This window comes from Myxozyma melibiosi (assembly GCF_037950935.1).
Source record: "Myxozyma melibiosi strain Phaff 52-87 chromosome Unknown BZA70scaffold_1, whole genome shotgun sequence".
Taxonomy (NCBI): Eukaryota; Fungi; Ascomycota; class Lipomycetes; order Lipomycetales; family Lipomycetaceae; genus Myxozyma; species Myxozyma melibiosi.
In genome coordinates, this window is record NW_027042915.1 from 1,922,762 (window position 1) to 1,933,600 (window position 10,839).

The 10,839-nt window shown below is 49.4% G+C and overlaps 4 protein-coding genes across 4 annotated transcripts; 2 read left to right on the forward strand and 2 right to left on the reverse strand.

Annotated features, from left to right (window-relative positions):
* Positions 1-147: 147 nt before the first annotated feature.
* BZA70DRAFT_265151 (E3 ubiquitin-protein ligase hula) lies at positions 148-3,036 on the forward strand (the record flags this gene model as incomplete). Its single annotated transcript, XM_064910946.1, has 5 exons — positions 148-167; positions 314-336; positions 388-531; positions 590-695; positions 768-3,036. The coding sequence occupies 5 exons, from the start codon at positions 148-150 to the stop codon at positions 3,034-3,036; spliced, it is 2,562 nt and encodes an 853-aa protein (XP_064770840.1).
* Positions 3,037-4,060: 1,024 nt separating this feature from the next.
* On the reverse strand, positions 4,061-4,642 carry BZA70DRAFT_287150 (DASH complex subunit Dad2-domain-containing protein; the record flags this gene model as incomplete). Its single annotated transcript, XM_064913925.1, has 3 exons — positions 4,061-4,212; positions 4,274-4,333; positions 4,420-4,642. The coding sequence occupies 3 exons, from the start codon at positions 4,640-4,642 to the stop codon at positions 4,061-4,063; spliced, it is 435 nt and encodes a 144-aa protein (XP_064770841.1).
* A 111-nt stretch (positions 4,643-4,753) lies between these two features.
* On the forward strand, positions 4,754-7,605 carry BZA70DRAFT_272257 (uncharacterized protein). Its single transcript, XM_064911624.1, has 4 exons — positions 4,754-5,219; positions 5,280-5,319; positions 5,386-6,476; positions 6,539-7,605. The coding sequence occupies exons 1-4, from the start codon at positions 5,168-5,170 to the stop codon at positions 7,354-7,356; spliced, it is 2,001 nt and encodes a 666-aa protein (XP_064770842.1). The 5' UTR covers positions 4,754-5,167; the 3' UTR covers positions 7,357-7,605.
* A 1,767-nt stretch (positions 7,606-9,372) lies between these two features.
* On the reverse strand, positions 9,373-9,750 carry BZA70DRAFT_265154 (uncharacterized protein; the record flags this gene model as incomplete). The annotated part of the gene is made up of 1 exon (XM_064910947.1): positions 9,373-9,750. The coding sequence occupies one exon, from the start codon at positions 9,748-9,750 to the stop codon at positions 9,373-9,375; it is 378 nt and encodes a 125-aa protein (XP_064770843.1).
* Positions 9,751-10,839: the final 1,089 nt, after the last annotated feature.

Consider the following 10,839-nt stretch of genomic DNA (forward strand, 5'->3'; position numbering starts at 1 on the left):
CATCTGCCGCGAGCGCACAAAGCCAGGCTTAGGTCAACGCCTGTTCAGGTCATCTTTTGTCACTGCTTCTTCTATCCTCCTGCTCCGTCTGCTCCGTCGCCCTCCTTTCTTTCTACTTATCTGGTTCCTCCCGGTAATTATCCAAAAATGACGGCTGCTTCTTCTTCGTGAGTCCTATCCTTTATTCTTCTTGCCGCGCTCTTCGGTCCCTGCTCTCGGCCCTGTCCGGTGTGATCCGGGCTCTCTGACCAGGACCGCAGCTCTCCGGCCCTGCTCTTTTCCACCTTACTGACTCTAATCTTTTGCAAAACAGATCAAGGAAGTTGAGAATCACAGGTACGCTTCCGGTCTATTGATTTCTGCTGCCTGTTGCTTTATCGTACACAGGAGCGCGATGCGATCTTCCATCATCCGCCGCTCTTTTTTCGTCGACCTGTGCGTCTGACTCAGCCCGTGCATCTCTGCTAACTCTTCCCTTTTTCTTCTTATCAGTCGTTGCTGCGGATGGACTCTATAAAAGAGAAGTTTTCCGTATGTTTGCAGTCCGATGTTCGATTCTATGTCTACAATTACTGACTATCATCATCAGGCTTTCCGGATCCGTTCGCGGTGATCACCGTCGATGGCGAGCAAACGAATACTACCTCAGTTATCAAAAAGACACTCAATCCGTACTGGAACGAGTCGTTCGATGTGTATGATTTTATCAGACTGCTTCAACCTCTTTGTCAAATTTAGCCTTATCTAACATTCTTTCTACTTTTCAGCAACGTCACCGAGTCTAGCATAATCGCAGTCCAAATCTTTGACCAAAAGAAGTTCAAGCGAAAGGATCAAGGATTCCTCGGCGTCATCAACATCCGCGTTGGCGATGTCATCGATCTATCTCTCGGCGGAGAGGAAATGCTCACCCGAGAGCTCAAGAAGTCTAACGACAACGTAGTCGTCCACGGCAAACTCATCATCAGTCTCTCGACCAACATTGCCTCTTCATCGACTAACCGTCCCGCCAACTCTTCTTCATCCTCTGTCGCTCACTCTGCCTCTGGAGCATCCGCTGCGACTGCCAGCACCGCCGCTACTGCTTCCTCCAGATCTACTGCTGCGACCGAGAATGCCGCTGCCGCGACCAACGGCAACGGCAGCAGCAATAGTACCCCTCGCCCTGCTTCTGCTACGGCCACCGGTACTGGCTCTGCTGCCGCTGCGGCCACTGTTACTACAAACTCCACAAGCACTGCCTCTGGCCCCAGCTCCAACAGGGTATACAGCTCGTTTGAGGATCAGTACGGTCGTCTTCCCCCTGGATGGGAGCGCAGGACTGACAACCTCGGCCGCACCTACTACGTCGATCACAACACTCGCTCCACCACCTGGACTCGTCCTTCGTCTACGAACTTTAACGAAAGCGAGCAGCGGGCAGCTATGCAGTCCAACACCGAGATGGAGCGCCAGAGACACCAGAGCCGGACCTTGCCGGAGGAACATTCTCGCGCGAACTCGCCGAGCAATGGATCCGAGCACCCGTCGCCGGCAGCTAGTGTGAGCACCCTCCAGCAGATGGCTACCGGTGCCACCACAGCTGGCCTGGGTGAGCTTCCGTCTGGATGGGAGCAGCGTCATACTCCCGAGGGCAGAACGTACTTTGTTGATCACAATACCCGAACCACTACGTGGGTTGACCCCAGAAGGCAGCAGTACATTAGAATGTACGGCCCTAACGCGAACAACACTACCATCCAGCAACAGCCGGTTTCTCAGCTTGGTCCCTTGCCCAGCGGATGGGAGATGCGACTAACAAACACCGCCCGCGTTTACTTCGTCGATCACAACACAAAGACTACCACTTGGGATGACCCTCGCTTGCCTTCTAGCTTGGACCAGAACGTTCCCCAGTACAAGCGCGACTTCCGTCGTAAGCTTATCTACTTTAGATCACAGCCTGCTCTGCGAAGTCTTCCTGGCCAGTGCCATATCAAGGTTCGCCGTAACCACATCTTTGAGGATTCATATGCCGAGGTCATGCGTCAAAGCCCACAAGATTTGAAGAAGCGTCTCATGATCAAGTTTGAAGGTGAAGAAGGTCTCGACTACGGTGGAGTTTCCCGTGAATTCTTCTTCCTCCTCTCGCATGAGATGTTTAACCCCTTCTACTGCTTGTTTGAGTACTCCGCCCATGACAACTACACTTTACAGATCAATCCTCACTCTGGCATCAATCCTGAGCATCTTAACTACTTCAAGTTCATCGGTCGCGTTGTTGGCCTTGCTATTTTCCACCGCAGATTCTTGGACGCGTTCTTCATCGGTGCTTTCTACAAGATGGTTCTCAAGAAGCGCGTGGTTCTTTCTGACATGGAAGGTGTCGATGCCGAGTTCTACCGCAACTTGAGCTGGACTTTGGACAATGATATCACTGATATTCTGGATCTCACATTCTCCACGGAAGACGATCGCTTTGGTGAATTGGTCACCGTCGATCTGAAGCCGAACGGTAGGGAAATTCCAGTGACGAATGAGAACAAGCGCGAGTACATTGAGTTGATCACCGAGTGGCGTATCTCCAAGCGTGTTGAGGAGCAATTCAAGGCGTTCATGTCTGGATTCAACGAGCTTATTCCTCAGGAGTTGATCAACGTGTTTGACGAGCGAGAGTTGGAGTTGTTGATTGGTGGTATTGCTGATATCGATGTCGATGACTGGAAGAAGCATACCGACTACAGAGGTTACTCTGAGAGTGATGAGGTCATTCAGTGGTTCTGGAAATGTGTCCGAAGCTGGGATGCGGAACAGAAGTCGCGTCTGCTCCAGTTCACTACTGGTACTTCGCGTATCCCCGTCAACGGATTCAAGGATCTCCAAGGTAGCGATGGTCCTCGTCGCTTCACGATCGAGAAGGCGGGCGAAATCCAGCAACTGCCAAAGTCGCACACCTGCTTCAATAGAGTTGATCTCCCGCCATATAAAGACTACGATGCCATGGTTCAAAAGATGACATTGGCGGTGGAGGAAACTGTTGGATTTGGCCAGGAATAGAGATCTCGACAAATTGACTTGGGGAGAGAGAAAAAATATAGCTGTTGTTTGTGTTGTTGTCTTCGCACCTGTGTTGATTGCAATCCGGACGACTGCTCCTCCCTTTTACGCTGTTGTCGGGCAGATGCGCTGTGGTTTTTATATTTTTCAAATTTTTCAATATTTGTTTGTTTTCTGTTATATGTCCTGGCTTATGTTGAGTTGGCTCAACTATTGCTGTCAATCTGCTTTATCGTACCGGTGAAGAGAGAGAGAAGAGAGGAGGAAAAGAATGAAGAAAAAAAAAGTTCAAGGATCATAAATGCTGACGTGAGCCCATTGGACTTTTATCGTCGCTTTTGCCGCTTCTGAAGATGACTTATATCACTCGAAGTCGATTCTTCAGATTTTTTTGTGCGCGCACTTTCCGACTACGACACGGACTCACTGCAGAGCGCTTTTCGTTCGGAATGATATTATTTAAGGCTGGGTTGTTTTGTTAGTTTTCGGTCCCTTTATCTCTTCTTCCTTTTTTTTCTATCTCTAATATTATTACTACTATTTTTTTATCTCGCTGACTGCCCTTTTTTTGTTTGTTTTACTTTTACTTTTATATCGATTGTTGTGCTGGGTCTGAAGATTGGTTTGTACTTGGCTTTTATACAAAGATTCTAGAAAGCTGAACAAGCCGTATTTTGTTGTTTGTTCTTTTTTTATTAAACTATCAGCTGATATCTGAATCTCGTGCTTTTTCTTTTAACTAGTTTGCTTCGTTCCTTCTTTTTGTGCTGTGTTGCGTTGTGTTGTGTTTGACATTGATATAGTTTCTCTGTAATCTCATTCATTCTTATCATGCTGTATCCGAATATAAGCTACAAATTTACATATATATCTTTGAATCACTCTGTGGACTAGTGAACCATTCCTTTGTTCTATAATGTACGAATTGAGAAAACCACGGCGACAACAACAAATCAAGACACAAAATCAAAACTCCAAAACCCGATAGCGAACCACAAATACTCGCAAACAAAGACACACAAGCTCAATTCGTCTCCTGCTCCTCCTTCTCTAAGCGCACACGAACCAATTTCTCTGGAAGCTGTACTTTTCTTTGCTGCGCTAGTTCCCGCTGCTCGTCTTCTGTCAGATCTTGTTCGTTTTGCGCGGTGTTGCCTTCGCGAGCGATTATGTGTGCTGTTGATGTAGGGGTTAGTTATTTGTTTCTAGTATGAGGGGGATAAGTGGTTGAGCGTACCTGATGCCATGTTGATTGCGCGGAGGACGCTGTCCCAGTTACTAACTATGAGAGCAACAGCTGTTTATAAAGCGTTAGTCAATGATACTAATAAAAACAACCACCTTTATAGAGAAAGATCAGTTTCCCAACAGAAATCAACATACCCTCAGTCCCATCCACAAGCGTCGCAAGCTTCTCCTGCAACTGCTCCATCTGCTGCGCAAATCCAGCGCTCAGATCCCGCAGCTCTTGTAGACTCTCAAGCTCCTGCTTCTTCTCCGCGATCCGGACTTGCAGAACTGAGTTGTACTGAGACGCGCCCCCAGCTAAAGGCGCTGACAGAGCTGATGTCGGGACAAACGTCGTTCGTCGGGGTGCGTAGGACATTGTGAGGGGTAGTTAGTGGGGTTGTGTAGTCAAAACGGAAGGCAAAGAGCGACAGAGACGCGTGGGATGTCTGCGGTTACACACACACACACACACACACGAGCGCGCGCGCGTCAGGATGAGCGGCATAAACGCGTAGAGCTTTGCGGCATGGTTGCTATGCAGTCACCGACCCGACACCTAACCCAGAGGTAAACAAAACACTTCAACTCTGCTTGTACGGATTTTGTCAAAAAAAGCCGAATAGAAAGCCACTTGCCAGCCCGCGCGATTTGCAACGACGGAAGGAAGTTGCGAAATTTACGAGAGAGGAAATTTGCAAAGAGAGCAGATCAGAGTGCTGAAGTGCTCGTGAGAATCTGTTTGGGTAAACTCGAGCTTGAGCGCGAGAGTTGGGCGAGACGGGATACAGAAGTAACGCAGCATTCCGACAGGGAGGGCGCTTTCTCCGTCTCCTTCCTGGGAGTTATCACTGTTTGAAAAGAGAGAGAGGTTGTGAAGGAGTGATTGTTTATTGGCCTGCAAATGGCGAGATTAGCTGCCGATCCTGCGGTATTGGCGGAGACTATCGATTCCAGTGAGTTACGACTGTCGCTGTTGGTTGCAGGAGATTGGAGTACTGACGGTTATGGAATAGTCAAACGGCGGTTCTTGCGGCAAAATAGGGAATTGGCAAGGTATGAGTGTACTGCGTTTATTTAGAATATACTGGACCGAGACTAAGCATACAAATAATTCTTTAGAGTCAACTCAAGTCATTCAACACGGATCAGCAATCTGGAATCGAAAATCGCCGAACTGCTAGCCGAGAACCTCGACCTCCGTCAGCAAGTTATTGCACTAGAGCAGAACCGTGAGCGATGGATAACACATCAATGCCAGGAAGTGCGCGAGCGGTTGCAGGCAAAAGTACGAGAGATGGAGGATACGCTTGAGTTGTTTGCCGCGACGGCCAAGAGCTCTATATATGCGACGCCACCAGAACGGGGCGCGACGATGGTCTCTACGATGCAGGCGGAGGAGCAGGCGACGGGGTACACGGATGCGTTTATGATGAATGTGTCGACGCGAAAGAAGCTATCGCCGAGAGATACAGCTCTGACAGAGGCCGATGAGCAGACTGCAGAGGATGAGAATGTGGAGGACATGCCATTGCCCGAGCCGGTGGAATTACACAGAACTACAGCTGAGGAGATGTTGCAGGAGGAGATACCAGAAATTCCGGAGAGCGATATGGTGTCGGAGCTGATATCGTCGTCGACAGTACCGGGAAGAGAGGTCAACAGATCGCGCAGAAAGCGAAGGGATAGCTTGCAGGAACTTGATATTATCAACATAGTCAAGGCGCAAAACACAAACTACAAGTCCAAGTTATCGGCAAACAAGTCGACGAGCGGAGCACAGCAATCGTCGACGATGGCGGAGGCAGATGTCGAAGAGTCCATAGAGCCAGAGGTAGTCACAGAACCTGCGCCGGCGGAGACAGAGATAATAGACCGAACCATCACGGCAGCATCAGATCAGGTTGAGGAGCTGAAGCCAGCAGCCAGGCGTGAGTCGAGAGCACGACGGCGGTCGTCTATGTTGATTGCGAGCACCAGTCCTCCACAACTCGCACCAGAGAAGCCGAGCGGCATTACTTCTCGATCGTCCCGCAGGAGTAGTATCATTGTCAGCCGTGACCCTCCGGCTTTTACGACTGATGACAGCATAGAGGACAAGACTTTAGGGTCGAGTGCTGAAGTCAATGCTAGGAGCTCAGAAAAAGCGGACGTCGTCGAGGCAGAGCCCAAGAAAGCGGAACCCAAAGTGGAAAGAAGAGTGCTGCAAAACAGTGAGTTCTGGCAATGACTTTGAAGTGAATTATTTTGCACTCTACTAACGTGTGAACTGTAGAAAATGTGAATCTGGAACCGATAACGACCAAGAGCACTGCTTTGAAGAAAATGAAGGATGACGCGCTGCCGCTCGCAGAGAAGGACAAACTTACAGGTGATGAAAGTGAAGTGATTGCAAAGAAATCAATCTCAGAAAGCAAAGTCCAGGAGGATGTTCAAAGAGAATCGGTTTCACCAGAAGGCGGACGAAGACCGAGTCGACGAGCGCGCAGTAGCATAAACTATGCTCTTCCCTCGCTTCGAGTGAAGATGAGACGAGAAACTGAGCAATTTCTTGACGCGGTAGTTATTACCTCTGAGCGCACGGTCGAGCGGAGAGATAGTGGGATTCCAGCTGATTTGGGCGCTTCTAAAGCAGGAGTGAGGGTTAAGGAGGAGAAGCAAGACGACGCGGTTGATATGAGCTCGATCCCGATTAGCGAGCCGCCCTCGCTGGAGCTGGGGAAGCGCAAGCGGAAAAGCTCGGTTTGGAGCGCGGCCGAGGTCGAGGAAAAGCCAAGTACGACAGCAAAGCCGTCAACGACGCGCCGGCGAGCCTCATCTGCGATGACGAGTAGTACGTTTGGTGGGGAAATCGAGCCCGAAAAGAAGGATAATTCCGAGGGGGACATTTACGCGTTTGTGGACGGCCAGATCGAGCATATACGGAAACCGCGAACGAGTTCAGACCGGAAAAGCATGGGGGATGCTGGTCGTCGCGCGAGTGTAGCTAGTAGCATGGCAAGCTCGGCGAAGGACAAGAGAGCAGACACCAGCGGGCTGGGGAGCAGTGGAGGGACGATTGGCGGGAAGCGACGGCGGAGTGTCGCGGTCTAGGTTAGGAGCCCAGAACGGGGTGTGGTCGATCGCGGAAGGAATGGATCAGCGACAGTGCGCATGATGTCCCTTGGGGATATGTATGATATGACTGCTGTCTACAGAAGGCTGATGGTAGGCGTAATGTTTTAATTCTTGCTAGTCATGGTTGAAGGCGTTGTCTTTTTATCTGAAGAATTTGTTGATTTGTACCGTTTACGTCTTGCTAGCCAGTGAATAATATACATATAGTACGTTACCATCCAGATCGGCCCCCTGCAGGTAATCAAGGTGTGGCGTCGTGAACGAGGAGAGGGGAGCGGGAGGAAGGTTAATAAACAGGGTCATATGACGACCGAAAAACAGCCCTGAGACATGTCTTATTGAGAATAATTAATTATTCGCTTACGGCGGTATAGGTAGGACAGCCGAGGGTTCGGCCGACGATCGGTGGTGGTTCAGGTAAATTGCCGGGGTTTCGTGAGTGAGCGGCATTGAGATTGCTGCTCACGACGCTCGCTCTGCTGTGCTCTGATTGAGAAATATGAGTGAATTGAATTGAATTCGAGATGTGTGAAGAGAGACGCGAGGTGGTGCGGGTAACGAACTTGAGGGGAAAAAAAGAAAGGTAGCCAGACGCGTGCTCGTCACGTCGAGAAGAAAAGTTGCAGTTGCAGTCCAGGTTTTTTTCTGTTGTTTACAGACCGTCGCGGATCACATCACTCTGCCGCAAAGCCGCAAACTGGCAAACACTGAATGAATGAAAGGAAGGAGAGAGATCAAAGCGCGCATTGACGGCATCAGCATCAGAGCATCGTCACCGTCACCTTGCATGGGTAGAGAGAGAAGCCGAGAGGCCCGCCCGCGGACGCAATAAAAAGCCACCGGTCTGATTTGGAAGCTATTGCTTTCTTGTTTTGCTGGTTTGGGATTATTTTGCAAAGTGAAAATTTTTTCATAGATAGTAGAATGCTTTTTCTTTTTCTTTCTATGGAGTATTTGTAGTATTGTTGAAGAGCAGACAGATGTTGGAGAGCAAAGACAAGTAACTACTCCAGCCATTTCCCGTTTTAATTCTCCATTTTTTTCTTTCTAAAAATATTCCCGTCGCAGCCCAGACTCAGCTCGCGTCATTTCGCAGGTTCGGTATGTAATGCCACTGCCACCGTCCATCCTGGAGGTACCAGAGCAGGTACGCACCTTCCACACGCTTCCAGTGCGTGCCAGCTCAGTAGCCCCTGTCGTACCTCTTGCCTCATTGGGACGAGGCTACCGCAAGTCTAAGCCGATTAGAGTTTATTATCCTCGCTGCGGGTTTTGGTAAGTTCCCGCTTTTGACGGCGACGCGTCGCGCCACGTGTGCTCGACGTGGGCGGTGGAACACTCGAAAAAAATGATGAAAAAATTGGAAAACATTCGAATTTGGATACACGTTTGGGGATTACTGGATCTTATTTGATATGAATGTGAGTAGATTAGATATTAGTTCACAATAACACGTAAGCTATATTCGAGTAGAGATATGTAAAATGAAAACTCTAGAGCAAAGCAATGAGGAAAAAAATTGAAAGTGCAGCAAATATATCATTAGTCATAAATATTTTTTAATACCCCCCAACAATCCCATAATACCCAAAAACAAATAATTCCCTTTTTTTTCTCTGTACAGAGTAGTGACGCCAGTTGCCCAAACATTACAAATATAAACAATGAAATCCCGTAGCAATAAGATATGAGTCAGAAAACTGCTTCAATGTCCTGTGGACGGACCTGGAGGTGACCCAGAATGATCTGCGTCTTGATCCAGAGAAACTTGTAAATGAATAGTTTTCTGGATGGAATGCAAGCTCGACAATAAACATATAGAATAGCAGAAGCAAGTCTTTCGCATAATAGATTCATCTTTCTCGTCAGAAGAAGGAAGGATGAACGGTGGGCGTTCAGGCAGATCGGAGCAAACACATACTGCAATGCAGGCTAGCCTGTGCGCAGCATGAAAGATTGAAAAAAAGCAGCAAAAACTTTTCTCGCATCAATCTAGCTAAACAGAGGCTGGCGGCCTCGGAAGAGATCGTGTTGGGCACTGGCGCGGCGACCGCGTTCGCCGTCGGAACTACTGCTCCGGGTGGATGATCTAGACTGCTGGCGGCCATAGTACCGATCTGAGGTCGACTCGTAAAAGGGCACGAGGTAGTTTGATGGCGGCGAGAGCTCGAGCTGGACCTGGATGGCGGACGACCGGCGGCCGGACTCGTTCACAGACGACTGCACGGGGAGGAGGGGAGGGGAGATCGGGGGCGACTGCGACTTTGCGCGTTCAAAGTCGAAGTGCTTGCAGGACTCTGAACAGTAGATTGATCCCGAGGGGCAGACCTTGTCGCAGACAAAGCAGTAGTCTTCGAGCCAACTTGTCATGGTGCAGGAGTAGAGAGATGAGGGAAGAGGGGAAGGCAGATCAAGAGAGAAGGGCGTGGATAGAGAGAAGAGAAGGAAGCGGGCAGAGGGGCGCGGGCTCGAAGTTATATGCTCGGCGCAGACGAAGCAGAGTCATCCAGGTTCGGTGCGGCGAGGCAACTCACAAAATCGGCTCTCCGCATTGCGACATCGGCATGCGCACTGCTTCGCGACGGTTATGCCTGAATGTTACCTCACATGCGAACCCTTTTCCCAGCGATCCTCTGTTTATGCGATGACCGCGCTCGCTGTCGTCATTAGCTGACTCTTGTTAGTATGCTGCTTCTCGACTCTCTATATTGTTTGTCACTTCTGACGGACTCGAACTGCCAAATGCCGCGATCATTGTCACAACTCCTGGTCCGGCGGTGCCATATCGCGTGCTTCCTCCGCGCAGGCATCGCAATGTCGTATCTACCTCAGCTCGTCTCTAGATGCCACTATCTCGTAAGCCGTCTTGCGGTGCAACGCCTCGTGATTGATCTCGATCTACAACACAGCAGTCTGCAAGCTATAGGAGCAATATGAGAAATTCGGTAACGAGAATACGTAAGACATATGCGGCGTACTGCTGATAGGCACTGCTCAGTCGGCGAGCTGCCTGCTGTTGTTGTATATTGATCTACCAGCAGTAGCCGCACCGCTTCTGTGCTATAACTTCATTTAATAGCAGGGTCCGGATGCCTTCTTTGGTACTCATGATGATTGTGGTTGATTGTCTGATGATTCTACTGGAGCGAGCTTTGGTGAATGGTATAGCTGGATCTAGGGTGAGGATGAGAATGAGGACATCCAGCTTCGTCGCTGCGCAGTACTCTCAATCCTCCACCAAAGCCGCCGAATGTGATTACAGTAAAACAACTTGCTGCGCCCATCTCCATGCAGCGCAGACTATATTACCGGCGTAAGGCGTATGGCGGCGTATGATAAGCTGTACGCAAGTCGGGAGGAGCAGCAGAGATAACAGCCTCCCGAGTGTTGTCGTCTTCAGTATTTCTTATTTTAGATATTGTGCTTCTAGAAGCTCGGGTTTTCTCAATTTGTATTGCC

Bases quoted from the DNA above. Each gene is read 5' to 3' on its own strand.
- BZA70DRAFT_272257 (XM_064911624.1), top strand. From the start codon at position 5,168: ATGGCGAGATTAGCTGCCGATCCTGCGGTATTGGCGGAGACTATCGAT. The intron at 5,220-5,279 runs GTGAGTTACGAC...GTTATGGAATAG, and splicing joins GGCGGAGACTATCGATTCCA to TCAAACGGCGGTTCTTGCGG. The intron at 6,477-6,538 runs GTGAGTTCTGGC...TGTGAACTGTAG, and splicing joins AAGAAGAGTGCTGCAAAACA to AAAATGTGAATCTGGAACCG.